General features: G+C 33.8%; 1 protein-coding gene across 1 annotated transcript in view; it reads right to left on the bottom strand.

The window, feature by feature from the left end:
• LOC143046842 (uncharacterized) overlaps nucleotides 1-16,962 on the bottom strand; it is a 44,057-nt gene extending 27,095 nt beyond the window's left edge. Inside the window, exons 1-2 of the mRNA XM_076219905.1 lie at nucleotides 16,849-16,962; nucleotides 9,737-9,829 (exon numbers count right to left, since the gene is read on the bottom strand). Coding sequence (XP_076076020.1) covers nucleotides 9,737-9,829; nucleotides 16,849-16,957 — 202 coding nt within the window. The 5' untranslated portion in view covers nucleotides 16,958-16,962. The remainder of the gene's footprint in view (nucleotides 1-9,736; nucleotides 9,830-16,848) is intronic.
• Nucleotides 16,963-17,312: the final 350 nt, after the last annotated feature.

The raw sequence follows: 17,312 nt of genomic DNA, 5'->3' as shown, positions 1-17,312 counted from the left end.
TCAATGAATTCTAACACCAATAAGAATAATTCTTAACTTCTTTATCAGCGGATTTTTCCGGGAATATACAAGATACAAGACGAAATAGATTTCAACAAGTGCACACAGCAGATGAGCATGTGTTTTCATTATACAAATGGTACGGTGTTTCTCCTAGTGAAAGCGATTGCGGGATAAATCCCACCCTTAACACATCTACAGCTACTATTAACGGAGTGCCGTCATCATCTGTTCCTTTTTTGGATATAATTTCACCAGCGCTTAAAAAGCAAATTATTGAAGGTAGGGACGTTAATTTAGCCGGATTACTTATGAAAGATTACGAATCCGTTCAGGCAGCTAGTACTTTACTTACTAGCAGTGGTCTTGAAATTAATTTGCCAGGAAAAAAGGATATCCGGCTACATAGAACGCTCACTATTAAAGAGTTCGTTTGCGCTTTTGGCAAATATAAACGCGTCATGTGTAGGGTTTTTCCTCAACGCAATGAAGAATTAGATTGTTACTTAGCTAACATTTTACAAATTGAATCTAGCTACGGTGAAAAATTTTACGAATATCATAAGCTTTTTGCTGCCAAAGCTGCAACTGCACTTCGCGATTTCAAAGTTAAATTTGACTGGGGAGTTAAAGACAATGACATTCTTACGCTTTTAGCACCTCATGCAAGGCCAGAAGTTTGTAGACTTTGTTACGCTATTGATCACGGAACAAATTTTTGCCCTCTTTCTTCTCAATCAGTAGAACGTAGTACTTATCCGAGGAATAAACCATCTTCCGATCGCGTCGATAGGAGGGGCAGAACACGAGTTTTGCACGATGGGAAAGAGGTCTGCAATAACTATAACACGGTAAGGGGGTGTGCCAGACCGGGTTGTTCTTTGACTCATATTTGCAGTTCTTGTTTCGCTTTTCATTCCGCCTTTAACTGCAACAAAGATACTCAAAGGAACAAATCTTCTAGAGGGTCGACTACAATCAGCGAAAATACAAAATGACTAGTAACAATTCCTGTTATCGAAAATTCACCTGTCAATGTTAACTTGTTACGTGATTTATTGCAAACGCATCCAGATATAAATTTTGTTAATTATCTTTGTAGTGGTATTAACGAGGGTTTTGACACTATGATTAAATGTACTGATTTACCGACACTTGAATGTAAGAATAACTTTTCTGCTCGCTCTCAACCTTTATCTGTGCGGGAACTTATTAACAAAGAATGTGAAAAAGGTTTCTTGTCAGGTCCGTATAAAATTCCACCGTTTAACTATTATCGAGTCAGCCCTTTGGGACTTGCTGTCGGAAAGTACTCCGGGAAAAAGCGTCTTATATTGGATTTATCAGCCCCACATGACGATGATGATAATTGTAGTATTAACGACTTGATCAGTAAGGAAGATTATTCAATGACGTATGTCAGAATAGATGATGCAATCAAAGTTATACGAAAATTAGGTCGTTTTTCATTGTGTTCAAAGTTCGATATAGAGGCCGCTTTCAAACAATTAGGTATAAGAAAGGACCAGTGGCATTTATTTTGCATTAAATGGTGTAAAGAATACTTTTTCTTTAATAGACTAGCGTTTGGTTGTAGAAGCTCGCCAATTATTTTCGATAACTTATCCAGAGCGATTTGTTGGATTGCTACTAATATCTACAAAATTGAATATATATTTCATCTTTTAGACGATTTCTTGACTATAGATAAACCTGATTCTTGCGCAGAGAGAACTATGGCATTAATGACTACTCTTTTTAAAAGACTTAATATTCCAATGGCTAAACACAAGGTTGTAGGCCCTTGTACAGTTATCGAATATTTGGGTATTATACTTGATACGGAAAAGATGGAGACCCGCTTGCCTTTAGATAAAACAAGTCGCATAAGTGAATTTATCAAGAAGTTTTTAAACAGACAATCTTGTACTAAACGTGAACTTCTACAATTGTTAGGGCATTTAAATTTTGCTATGCGGGTTATAATTCCGGGTCGTTCTTTTGTCTCATACCTAATATCTTTATCAACAACTGTCAAGGATCTCAAAGACAAAATATATTTGACCGATGAATGTCGTACCGATTTGCGTTTTTGGTACTCGTTTTTGGTAAACTGGAATGGCATTAATATGTTTTATGATTCTGACTATACTAGTGTTAGGGATATCGAACTATATACAGATGCGGCTTCTACCATTGGTTATGGTGGCTATTTCAAGGGAAAATGGTTTTGTTCTCCTTGGCTGGATGATTTAAATTCTCCATGCGAAAAGAAATTTTCCATGGCTTTTCTAGAACTCTATCCTATAGTCGTTGCAGCCATCTTATGGGGTCATTCATGGACAACTAAAAGAATCTTATTTCGATGTGACAATGAAGCCACCGTACATATTGTTAATAAAGGTCGTTCCAGATGTTTATTGATAATGAAACTTATGAGAACTCTTACTTTGTATGCCTGTATAAATAATTTTTGTTTTCGCGCCGAACACGTTCCTGGAGTTCAGAATAATATCAGTGACTCTCTTTCTCGTTTACAGCTAGAGCGGTTCAAGATACTTGCACCTTTAGCGGACAAAGTACCTCACAAGTGCCCGCCAGTCTCACGAGTAATGTGGCATTAAAGTCTACAGTATCGGATTTATGGCGACATGTGTTATCTACTAGAACATCTCAGACGTATAAAGTTGGATATCGAGCTTATACTGCATTTCTGGCTAATAACGGGGTTGTCTGGTTAGGTAAACCTATGCCTCCGATTTCTGAGGATATTTTGATTTATTTTGTCGCACATTGTTACAAAAACTTGAGACTTTTACATACAACCATTAAATTGTATTTATGTGGAATTCGGTTTTATTATATCCAAAGTAACTGTGACCATCCATTTGATTATACAAATGAATCGACACTCCTTAGACTCAATATGATAATGCGCGCCGTCAAACGTATACAAGGAGAGCATAATTCAAAACCACGTCTTCCTATTACTTTTCAGGTACTTGGGAGAATTTGCAATTCTCTTAGAGCAGGTGTTTTCTCTACCTTTACTGATTGTATGTTAGAAACGGCCTGTACAGTAGCCTTTTTTGGATTTCTTAAATGTGGTGAATTCACAGTTTCAAAACATTTTGATTCTACTGTTAATCTAAGTGTAACGGATGTTGAGATTCTCGATTCTTATGCTATTTTACACCTTAAAACCTCAAAAACAGATCCTTTTCGTAAAGGTGTCAGTATACAGCTTCACAAATCCGATCATACCATTTGTCCTTTCTCTGCTGTCCAAAAGTATATTGCAATCAGGAAGGGTAGAGAAGCATCTTTTTGTTTTTCAGATCCATTGTTTGTCAAAGAGAATGGTAAAGCTTTAGACCGGGACTTTTTCATCAGAAGTCTAAGACATGTACTAGATATTTGTGGGTACAACTCAAGCTTATACAATGGTCATTCCTTTAGAATTGGTGCCAGTACATCGGCAGGATCCGTTAATATTCAAGATCATCTTATCAAAACAATTGGTCGGTGGACATCAGACAGTTATTGTCGTTATATTCGTATTTCCAATGACACTATTCGAAAAGCACAGAAGTCTTTGACATTGTCTAAAAATACCTGAGTGATATTTGATATGTGGACATTATCGAACTTGAATGGATTACCAAGGACAATGAACTTTAATGTGAACTTGTTGACCAATACAGAACTTTTATGCGAATTACTATACTTGTTATGAAGTATCCAGCCATACGAAGAGTTGCTGTTTGTCTTGCGATACACTTGGACTTATATTTGTACATTATCGTTTAGCAGAAGAAACAATGTATTTTAACTTTAAGTCTTATCTATATAGTGACAATTATTGAATTCGAATTTACCGATTTCATAGAATATTCAGCCGTTCGAAGAGTTGCTGTTTTCACCTGATACATGTTGGATTTATATTTCACTGTGTTTACAGAACTTGTGTCCTTGAGTTTTTTGCCAAAAAACGCGTATTTCAATTTAGAGCCTGATTGGAATGTGAAAAGAAACACATGTGAACCTTATAATTTTCTTAATATTCAGCCATGTGACGAGTTGCTGTTTTATTTTTCTAGATACATTCAAACTTTACAGTTATGTTTTGTGCATCATATTTGTATATATTCATTTTGTTTCTCTCTCTCTCTCTCTCTCTCTCTCTCTCTCTCTCTCTCATACTTTTTCAGCACATGCGACTTGAAGGCTCCCTTTATACCTCCTTTTGAATTCCACCTCACTTAAAATCTTACCACTTGGGGGATTTCTCAGCTCATATATATTTTTTTTATAATTTTTCATATAATCTGAGCAATGGCCATTCATTGCATTTTTTATCACTGGTCAGTCTTTTAAATGACAATTTTTTATCCCCCAAGTTCTATCAACTTACAACTCACATTTCATTAGTTATACTACAGTTGATAGGACAAGTCACTTCGAATTTCCTGTCAACCACTGTTTCGCAAGCATCAATAGTTCGCGCAAACTACGCTTTACAACAGCTCAGGATTCAGGGAATTCGACGGGAAAAATATTTTCATAATTAGCAAAAATATTTTCAAAATTAGCTGAGATGATTTCCCAAGGGCAATACCTATATAATTTTATTTTTTGTAATAAATTTATATATCTTTTATATTTGTCAGTTTTTCTCTGTTGAAATGTATTCGTTTCAGTCAGGCATTTTGTCTCTGTTATAGCACTACCAGCCACTTAATTACAGACTTGGTACAGGTCATTAAGGTCAATTACAAGTGTATACCAGTTGTAACCTACAGACGGTAATCAATGAGTCCTTAACTATGTCACAACTTAGTTATTTATAGTATACCTTCATGGAGAAACTGTGTGGTATAAATCATAGATAAATAACCCATACCAGATATAGATATGGACATATTGTAACGTGACCGAGGGTAGGTCAACAGCGATACAAACGAACAGACATTGCGATATATGGCACGACAATGTATCCTGTGGTAAATTCCCAGTAACTAAATAATACGGTATATATATACAAGTTTATTAACAAATGTACATTACTTCTGACTTATTGTCAAAGTTAGCTACGAAGTTTAAACATATAAACTTTAAAAACAAGTCCTCCAGAATCTTTACTGATCCAAGACTTAAGGAATACACATCCTTTCAGTATCACAGCTGATAAACTATCTGACAGACTGAGTGTCTTGACCAACTGACCTTTATCATCGAGTTTAATTACTTTATCTATAGACAAACAAATAGGCATACCTAATTATATTACCCTACATGCCAAGACATCGTTACTTGTCTTAATCACATCTGACAGTTCAACATTAACTGCAGATAATAAAACTAGCCATTTGTCCAATTAGCCTTGCGTTTTCTCTGTACACAAATAAACAGTTATAAAGCCAAATTTACAAGAGGTCAATATTTACAAAATATCAAAATATTACCATATAAACTTAAGTTTCAATTTTCAAACATGGTATGTACTGAGGGTATGTAGGAGTTTTTTCTCTCTTCTGTATGCTAGAGCTTTTTTTTTCATATAAATAAGACTATATACATATATATATATATACAACTCGTCTAAACATCAACCCAACAATGTATATATATACAGAAAAAAAAATCGCCCGTAGGCCACCATCTTGAAAATCTTTAAAACGTTCTTTGAAGTACGGTTAAAGGTTTCATTAACCGATCTTCTATCAAATCTACTGTCAATATAAAATCAATTCCAAAACACTTAAGTGATTGATTTGGTAAGAGAATTGAGTTTTAAAATACATTGGTTAGTTATCGGCTTAACGTAATACTTGTCTTAGTATTTTACATGAAACATACAAACGTATGCAGGTCTGTATTTTTATTACTTTTTTGAGCACACATCACTAAATGTAATGTACACGTTTTCAACCTAGGGAAAACTTCAGTAGTATTTGAAAGTGCGTAGATTCGGAAATTAAGATTTCTAAAAAAGAATCAATTGTGATAACTTATTTTGCACCTAACGAGAAGACATTTATTCCACTCCATTATAAACAAATTGAAATGAAAAGTAGCACATAAAATATGTAGTAGAGAATTGATAAGAAGTTGTGGATTCGTAAACAATAATCAACGAGCGACTTTAGTCGCAAGTTGATTATCATTTTCGAATCCACTACTTCTTATCTATTCTCTAGCTTAACCCATTTCTAGTAAAACGACTATATCTTTCATGATCTGACACTGAATCAACTGAATTTCATGAAAATAATTTCTTATTTTGTATTTCTTAATGTCTAATAGCTGGAAATGACTAGATCCACACAGTTCACATTTATATTTATCTTAATATAAGTTCAATTTCACTTAAATGTGTTGTTATCTTCCCTTTTTATTACCAGATTTTGTATATGTAAATAATTATTTCATTTAATGTTGAATCATTACAATTGATTTATATGGATTAGATTTTAGTATTCATAATTCATTCAAAAAAACATATTATTAGGTCTTTCCACCTTTCGTGTGGAAAGACCTATTGATTTTGTTCTGATTATTTTTTTTTTCTTCCGCCTAATTTTATTCTTGCGGTGTAAAAATGTTTCAAAAGATGTCGCTTAGTTTTTTTGTATATGAGATCATACAGTCTATACGCTTTTGAAACTCACCCTGTTTAACCGAACACTTTTCTTTGTAAGAGTTATCTCCCCAAACACTGTTTTTCTTGTTATCAGATCTCCTCCGCAACCGTAAAAGAAAGTGACAAATTTATTTTTCCAAATTGCTCGTTATATCCTCAGGATGTTACGTTTTATTTTGACCGAGGCTTTACGAAGACCCCATATGAGAGTAATTTCCCCTTTTGTATTGAAATAAGTGAAATAAATTTGTAACTGGAAAACCATAAGTGATAGAGGCCTAGGGTCTTTTGATTTGAGGCCCTTGCTCAAAAAGTATGAAAATGAGGTCAAGGTCAAAGGTCAAGGTCATGTTCAAATTTTTGATTGATTTTGGCTTGTTATCTCTTATTTTCAGAAATCATACAAGATATCGACAAAATATTTTCACACAATTGTTAGTTGCGACATGTCGTAACATGTAAATTTTACTTAAAAGGGTACGTAACAATTAATGTGAGTTTTGCCCCCTTTTATATCTAATATTAGTTGTATGGTAATATAACTCATTAACAATATAAAGTAGAGGCCTAGAGTCTTTTGATTTGAGGTCCTTGGTTGATGACCTTGAAATTGAGCTCAAGGTCATAGGTGAATTTAACGTTCTAGATTTTGACCTTTGCTTTTTCCTCTTATATATACATGATAAAGCCATGGGACTTTTGGCAAAAGGTTGCAAGCAATGTGACCTTGAAAAAGCCAACCGGAAGTGACCTTTTGTAAACCGGAAGTAGCCATTTTTTGTACTAATTTAATGTAAAAGTATATAGAACCATCTATTTTTGGAATCAGTGTCAAGTAAACTATCAAAACATACCGGAAATAACATCTTTTTAAACCGGAAGTAAAAAATGATCTCCCTTATGTATATCTTTTTGTATAGAAACCATGTATTTTTGGAATCAGCGTCCAATAAGCTGTCATTTGACGCTAAAATTGACGTTTAAAACCGAATTTTAATATTTTCATATAAAAAGATCCTTACTGGTGGAAAGACCATCAATGGTTCTCTGAACAATTGGTTTTTAATTAATATATGAATTTTTTTTAATCTTTTTTGGAAAGTTTAAAAAAAATAATAACCAACATTAAGAAACCTTTAATATTTACATATATAGTATTTAGCAACCCAATGAGCAGCAGATCAATGGCAGTTATATCTCCCATTTGATTGAATTTACTACACACATGCAAAATCACTAAAAAGCTAAATGAAGTGTAAAATTTATAATAACACCAGACACCAGTTGATGATAAAATAGATACAATGATTGGTCTTAATTGAAATATCATGTATACATTGTGTTGTAACTGGTTCCCTTTCATTTTGTTTTGATTCTGTTAACGTTATTACATTTGGCATTCATCGTCAATCAGTTAATCAGTTAATGAACTAGTTTTATGGTACGCATTCTGAAACCTAAACAGAATTACTTTTGCTTCAAATGTATAATATATAATTATGTCAATTTTGCAATGTATCATGTAAGCTGTTCATAGCCGTGATCGTCTAGTCGTTGGTACCGAAAGAAAAAACTGTTATACCAACAGTGCCAAGTTCAAGCCTAGTACTCGGGATGTTTTTCTCTACCAAAATATTACTTTTAATCTTAGAGGTATCTATATTTTATTTTTACTATAAAGTTGACGATTGTGTTTCTGGTTTTCACCGTCAAAGAAGTACTTTTACAGTCGTAGCTTATCACATTTTATTCACATAAGAGTCAGTTAAATGTTGATGTATATTTGGACCATGTATAATTAATTAAAGAAAAACTAAGTGATCATAGTTTGATATCATTATAATCATAAAACATAAAGTAAGCTTTTGCTATGATGAAAAGGGAAATGCCTTGTACCTTAATTGTGATAAGTGTAATGTGTACATGAATGTTTATTTTTTCAAGGAATTGTATTAATAAGTAATATTTACAATTCCTTGATTTATAGTGTTTATATATTTTATTAGATGACAACAAGAATGTGTCCATAGTACACGAATGCCCCACTCGCACTATTATTTTCTATGTTCAATGGACCGTGAAAATTGGGGTTAAACCTTTAATTTGGAATTAAAATTAGAAATATCATATCATAGGGAACATGTGTACTAAGTTTCAAGTTGATGTAACTTTAACTTCATCAAAAACTACCTTGACCAAAAACTTTAACCTGAACTTCGCACTATCATTTTTTATGTTCAGTGGACCACGAAATTGGGGTCAAAAGTATTGGACTTCAACTTCTTCAAAAACTACCTTGACCAAAAACTTTAACCTGAAGCGAACGGACGCACAGACGGACGCACAGACGGACGAACGAACGAACGAACGGAGGCACAGACCAGAAAACATAATGCCCCTCTACTATCGTAGGTGGGGCATAAAAAGACAGAAATACAGTTTATTGACATGCATTGACGCTATAAGAGTGATATTTAAATAATAATTTATACCAGCACTCGTGGTCTAGTGGTATCATGCATAGAACACCGACTTTACTGTCGAAAACATGCGGAAGTTCGAACCTTTCATTAGTCACTCGTTTTTAAGAAGATAAAATTTTGTTGTAAGTTAAAAGTTATGATATGAGTTTTCTTAAATAAACATGGTGGTCAGTGGATTAGAAAATAATCCATTGTTAGAACAATAGATTGACGTCAGAGAAATGGGTTAAGCGCGAATAAGACCATCCATACATAATCTCCAATCTCTTCGCAGTACTAGTATGGGTATTATTGATTATCCTTGGACAGTTAAATTAAACAAAAGAGAGTTTGAACGCTCAGTACAACATGTCGTATTAAAAATAAACTCAGTCTAATTTAAAGTATGATACATTGTATTGACCCAATGTTGACATCCAGATATGGTTCTCAGAACCTTTCTTCATATTCAATCGATTAACTACTTCATATACCAAAAGTTTGATAAATCTTTACATTTTAGTAGTAAAGGACTGTTATATAATGAAAATATTACTTATAGAAATATACCTTATATACATACTTTTTTTTTAGTATATGAATTTTTTTTGTATAATAACTTACTACTTACCATTACAAAATGGCCCAGGGATGTCGTTGCAGATACACCTACACGTGGAAATATTCATCTCTTGACCAGACAGACATTCTATGCCTGGACATGCTAATAAATGTAAAATGTAAAATGCAAAATTAGGAAAATTGCCACGCTATAATTTAAATGTAATAGTTTTAAAATCTTAAATTAATTCATTAACAAATGGTATATAGAACATCGTTAAACAAAATTTTAGCCATTGATGTGACGTCAGTATATTCGTTAAACATTGTAAATAACAGTGGGAAAACGGTGTACATTATACAACTTTCTTCTATTTTATTTACTTATATGCTGTTTTTTAGCATTGATTTTGTATATCTTGTGCGCCACAACTTGCAGACTTTTTTGATTAAAGAGAGGCTGAATATACAAAATAGATGGTCAAACTCATAAGTTGTAAACAAACTGACAATACCATGGCAAAAAACGAAAAACGACCACAAGACAAACAACAGTCTACAAAACACAACATAAAAACCACCACAAGACAAACACCAGTCTACAAAACACAACATAGAAACCACCACAAGACAAACAACAGTCTACAAAACACAACATAAAAACCATCACAAGACAAACAATAGTCTACAAAACACAACATAGAAACCACCACAAGACAAACAACAGTCTACAAAACACAACATAAAAACCACCACAAGATAAACAACAGTCTACAAAACACAACATAGAAACCACCACAAGACAAACAACAGTCTACAAAACACAACATAGAAACCACCACAAGACAAACAACAGTCTACAAAACACAACATAGAAACCACCACAAGACAAACAACAGTCTACAAAACACAACATAGAAACCACCAAAGACAAACAACAGTCTATAAAACACAACATAAAAACCACCACAAGACAAACAACAGTCTACAAAACACAACATAAAAAAACACCACAAGACAAACAACAGTCTACAAAACACAACATAGAAACCACCACAAGACAAACAACAGTCTACAAAACGCAACATAAAAACCACCACAAGACAAACAACAGTCTACAAAACGCAACATAGAAACCACCACAAGACAAACAACAGTCTACAAAACACAACATAGAAAACCACCACAAGACAAACAACAGTCTACAAAACACAACATAGAAACCACCACAAGACAAACAACAGTCTACAAAACACAACATAAAAACCACCACAAGACAAACAACAGTCTACAAAACGCAACATAAGAACCACCACAAGACAAACAACAGTCTACAAAACACAACATAAAAACCACCACAAGACAAACAACAGTCTACAAAACACAACATAGAAACCACCACAAGACAAACAACAGTCTACAAAACACAACATAGAAAACCACCACAAGACAAACAACAGTCTACAAAACACAACATAGAAACCACCACAAGACAAACAACAGTCTACAAAACACAACATAGAAAAACGACCACAAGACAAACAACAGTCTACAAAACACAACATAGAAAACTGAAAAATTAGCAAAACGAATCTAATCAAAAATTGGAATGATCTCATGTGCTCTGAAAGGGTAAGCAGACCCTGCTCCTAATGTGTTATAACGTAAAAATCATACAGAACCTCCTCAAAGATAAAACGAAATGAAGCATCTGCCTAAGTTCTTTGGTTTTACTTTTAGATATATTGATAATGTCTAAATGACCTACTTTTCAGTGAGTGCTTGTATCTCATTTACACCAGTGAATCTAAAACAAACTGACAAAGCCATGGCTAAAAATGAAAAGACAAACAAAAAACAGCACACATGACACAACATAGAAACTAAAGAATAAACAACACGAACCCCACAAAAAAACTAAGGGTGATCTCAGGTGCTCCGGAAGGGTAAGCAGATCCTGCTCCACATGTGGCATCCGTCGTGTTGCTTATGTGATAACAAATCCGGTAAATAGTCTAATTCGGTAGGTCACATTCATGAAAGGGAAAAGGATTGTCGTAAGGAACATATCCGATATCATTTGTGAAACGGTTATTCCATAACGGTCAACCAACTCGTGATGGCGTCCGTGAAATGTACGAAGGGATGATTTCAACTTCACCATATGGAACTTTTGGTTTAATAGCTTCCTTGTGAGCATCGACCCTCTATCAAGAAAATCATGATAGGAAATGCAAGCACGGGAATATCGTATCAATTGGGAGATATATACCCCGTATGCAGGTGCTGCTGGAATGTTGCTACTTAGAAATGGAAAGTTCACAATTGGAAAGCTGAAATCATCGCTTTTGTCGTAAAGTTTTGTTTTCAATCGACCCTCATTGTCAATTTCTAAATGTAAGTCAAGATATGAGGCCGACTTAACTGTATCTGTGGTATCCTTTATCTCTAGCTCGATGGGATAGATGCGTTCCAATTGAATTATTTAGTGAACGAACATCATCTATATAGCGGAAAGTAGAGCTAAAGGATATTGCTAACTTCTTATCTGTCTTCCTAAGAAGTTCAGCCTCTTAATAATAACGAAAGAAATCGGCAAGTAGAGGGGCACAGTTTGTTCCCATTGAAATGCCGACAGTCTGTTGAAAAACACGTCCTTTGAACGTAACAAAAATGTTGTCAATCAAGAAATCAAGCATCTTGATAATATCAGTTTCAGAGAATTTTTTGTTTGAATCAGAGTGGTCCTTTACAAAGTAGGATTTAACCCTCTCTAAGAAAAAGATACTTGTATCTACGTTGGCCATTCTTTTTTATAAAGCAAAGCAATACCAACTCTTTCAATTTGTCTCTTTTGGAATGTGGAATACTAGTGTAAAGAGCAGAAAAGTCAAATGTTTTAATACTGTTACAAGATGAAAGAGAGGTAGATTGTATGTACTCTAAAAGATCTTTGGAATTTTTAAGTATCTGATTCACGCCCCCTCTAGAATAGGCAGTTTCACATTAACTTTGAAGCCCGTCTTTGATTGCTGATAAAATGGATGTTAATTATTTAGAAAGAGGTTTCGTTGAGCACTTGGAAGACCCAGCAATATACCGTTGTTTGTAAGGACACTTATGTAGTTAGGTATCCAATACAGTGATGGAAGATCCAGTTCTTCATCTTTGGTTGAAATTCCAAAGGAACACAGAACAGACCTATGATTAATCCAGGATTTCCTCTTTGGTAAGTGTCGTGAGGGTATATGTTGAGTTTCCAAGTGAATTGTCAATACCTAACTCGTTTATCAAGCAGTTAATGTAATGAGTTTTACACACAAAAGCGATGTTGTTTGGGGCTTTATCTGCGGGGACAACAACATATTTGTCATGAAGGTAGGAAAGGTGTTTTGCAACATTTGCGTCTTTAAAGATTGATGTAGCATGGGCATTGATAGACCCATTCAGTTTCTTAATTCTGATTTGTATCCAATTGATGGATTTAGGCTCACGATATTTCGGACCTTTCGATAACACATTTCTCAGGAGGTTTAGACTTGAAGTCGTCAATATCGAGATCCTGCAAAACGTGTTTGTAATTGAAAATCTTAGTTGCAATAGGTTTGGTATAGGTATAAGAAATGATTGGTACAGACTTGTCTTTGAAAAAAGGAGATATTTTCGATTGAACTAATTTATGATGAAGGGTATTGCCTAAGTTGACGCCATCGATACCTTTGTTGGCAAAGGAAAGATTAAGGAAAGATCTTTTCTCTTTTTCATCTTTGCCAATGCGGACTGGCTTGAAAATTCTGTGACTAGCAATATCCGAAATTATAGCTGTAATTTTGTATTGGTTTGAATGAGGGTTTGTAACAGTGGATTCCAAACATAAATTGAACAGAGAATGAAGTTTTGAAAGGGGTAATAAATGAAGTTGCGTGCGAATGTGATGAATACCTAACGGCTTTTGTATAAATGGCAGCAAGTCATTAATAGATACATCATGCAGAGAAGGTGATGTATAATGACGATGACCATGACTAAGCCTACGTCGAGGAGTCGAGTTGAAAATATTCATCACACTCACCGAGTTACACGAAGGACTAGATAGAATACCTATACCATTAATTTTGTCATTGCAACCATCAGGTGTCGCAGTTCCCAATTGTCTAATCCAGTAGTCCTCTTTTGTCTACGGAGAGTCGTTGAAAGATTAGGATTGTTAGAGTTATGGTATATTTTTTCGATAATGCGGACTGTCATAGAAACGATGGAATGATCGGGCTGATTGAAATGCTGGTATAGAATGTCGTTAGCATTGAGGTAAATGTCTGATCTATGACCGTACATACGTTTGTTTAGCCTTCCTTTCGTTTCACTGACGTAATTGTTTGGACTAGCATTATGAAAATAATTGTATGAATTTCAAGAATATATATTCGTTACAAAATTACGTCACTGTTTGTGGTGTCCTGTGCTGTAGTTAATGGAAGGTGTTCGTTGTTATTCTGCGGTTTACAGGTTGTTACGACTCTTATATTATTTATTTGTACGTTTCTCCGTGTTAATTGTTCTTGCGTTTGTTTGTGCTTTATTTCCATCACGTAGTGTTGTAATTTTAGCGATTTTCTTAACATTGCCATATAAGCGGAGGTTTTGATAGCCATAAGACCAGGGTCAAGCCACCATTTTATTCCTGAAATGTCCTGTACAAAGTCAGGAATATGGCAGTTGTTATCAAATAAGTAGTTTCTATGTATATTGGCGTTTGTTTTTGTTGCACTTCAGTGTTTCTGTTATTCCGTTGTTTTCCTCTTATAATTCATGTGTTTCCCTCGGTTTTAGTTTGTAACCCGGATTTGTTTTCTCTTAATCGATTTATGACTTTTGAACAGCGGTATACTACTGTTGCCTTTATAAAGTACCCTAAAAAGTGCAGTAAACAAATAAGATATCTGTATGCCCTTTCATTGAATCACTGTCTTAATAAATTACATGATTGATTTATTCAGTGAAACATGAGATATTACGAAAGCAATACTTATTAAGTGACAGAAACTATTGAAAATAAAGTCAATGGTAGTACCGATATAGACAATATCCAAAGGTCGATCGCAAATCAATGTTATAAAAATATAATCGGCGATGAAAATACAAATTATTGAGGCAAAACGAAGTCCCCTCTTAATATGCCAATTTTGTCATGATGCAAAAACTAAACCATAACCATTCACACGAACAATATATAAATAAGGTTATTTCATTTGCTGAAATTTGGTAGTTCCCAAACTGTTAAATTCTATTTTATTATAATTTCTTTGACATAATGATTACTCTTTGCTTATTGAAACAAGAATTATAAAGTTTGAATAAGAATTAGTGGTTTAAAGAATATTAACTCAAGTTTGATGACTATATTTGTTGATACGTGCGTTTAGTTATTTTATAGTGTATCCAAAATTATAGGTATCGTACAGCTATATTTTTTATGAAAGTATTTTTGCGAAATGTAAACATTCAGCTATATATATGTAGGACTCTAAAGTGCGATGGTCACGCTAAAGTGCGATGGTCTACGCTAAAGTACGATGGTGTTTCACGCTAAAGTGCGATGGTTGTTTGTTCGCTAAAGTACAATGGTGTATTACGCTAAAGTACGATGGACCAACAAAGTTTAGAAAACCAACCACGTAATTTCTACTAAAAAGTTAAGTGTAAACAGAAATCTATATATTTCCTGTAAATGATTTTTAACAATTCGGACGTAAAAAATATTTGGATAATTTGTGTAGCTTGCCGTTCACACAGTCTATCACTAATGTGAACACCTCCCCTTACAACTGTTATTGGAAATTACAAATACAAATGTACAAACAAAATCGATCATTGTCGGCATACGTAAAATGTATTTGTCTCCGAGCTTTCTCCTTTTTTGTATCGAGTACAAATACTTGTTATAGTAGGCCTTACTTGTTATATTTCATACAATGTACAAATAAAGTTTTAGCCGACAATTTACAATTTAACCATGAAAACATGAACCTTTATTTTACCGCCGTTACTTTTCAATAAAATTTGCAATATTTAACATGAACCACAAAGTAAACTGCAACTTTTGTAATGATTCATATGTATCCGTTCATTTCAAACAGAAGCAGAAAACATACGTATTGTGTATCTTTAGTAAAATGGTCGACTGCAGGGCACGAGTACTTCTTGCAACAACCGACAAAAAAAACATATTTGCTTCAGCGGACATAGTCAGATTTGGCTTAAAATAATTAAGTCATAAACATTTGGTTTACAAGATTTTGATCAAATATTCTTAAAATTTATCTAACGGCATGGACATTTTTGGTTTGTATAAAAGACTGAAAACGTCATAATCCAACTGCGTTTCTTACATCTATACTTTCGCGGACAATTGGACTTTAGCGTATGGAGGCATCGCATTTTAACAAAGACCTTCGCACTTTGGCGTGACCGTCGTACTTTAGCGTCCCCATCGCACTTTAGAGTCCTACATATATACCGGTCTCACCAAAAAGGTGAAATTGTATAAACAATTATTTATAGAGTTTTGTTTCATATACAGACGCGCAAGCTTGTGAATCTAAAAAGGTTAGACTTATTAATTTCGAAATATTAGAAGCAGATGTCAGACAAATATCATTGAACTCCGATAGCTTAGTTCATGTGATTATCCGAAATATTTGTTTTGTCTTTAATATATTCGGAAACGATAAACTAAAATGAGGTAACACTTTTATTCTTATAATCGTATGTGATCATTAAAACATATTTTGTTTACGCTTTTTTATTCTCGAATTTGATAAAACGAAATAAGCATTTTTATTTATTTCTATCTTCTCTCTTTTTCGTGGGAATATTTAATCAGTAGTGACATTATATTCACTGTTATATATCCACATACTTTGAATCGTAGGACGGAATTACACGATACATGGTCGATTGAATAACAAAGCAAAATTGCTAATAACAATGAAAAATTGAACTTAAAAAACCACGCACATCAGTTCATTTAATTTTTTTTGAAAATCATTTGAAACTATAAAAAAATTAATTTAAACAATCACACACTTATAGTTCTGCCTATTTTCATTAGAAAATATCATTCTTTTCATCAAGTACTAACATTTGAAGAAACACGGAAATAACTTTGATTGAAAATCATACCTGGTTCGGAAGCTGACCGCACAATGAAAGGATATGTATACCCGGGAAAACAAATACATCCCCAAAACACAAAATAAAACATCGTTTTACAATCTGATCTATTACGCATTTGTCTGATTATGTTCATAATCTGTTGTAAATTTATTGTTTTATATTTATCAATTGATTTTTTAGAAAGAATTTACAAATCCGTTATCTCGGTTTTTCTAAATTATTTAAACTTCTCAGGAGACGAGGCGTAACGTTAGCAAATGCATCGATTACATAAACTACAAAATTGACATTGAAAACAAGACTCCTTGTTCTTTCAAATTCGAGGTTGTAACATGATCTACAGGTACGTGTTATGACAAAAGATCTTGGAAAATGTCCAAATTGTCAAATGAAGCCGGTAGTTCACGCAGTATGAATGATGTCTGGGATTTAAGCATTTATAATTTGTTTAATATTATTTGAAGGTGTCG

Source organism: Mytilus galloprovincialis, chromosome 9 (genome assembly GCF_965363235.1).
Source record: "Mytilus galloprovincialis chromosome 9, xbMytGall1.hap1.1, whole genome shotgun sequence".
Lineage (NCBI taxonomy): Eukaryota > Metazoa > Mollusca > Bivalvia > Mytilida > Mytilidae > Mytilus > Mytilus galloprovincialis.
This window is presented reverse-complemented; position numbering and strand designations above follow the sequence as displayed.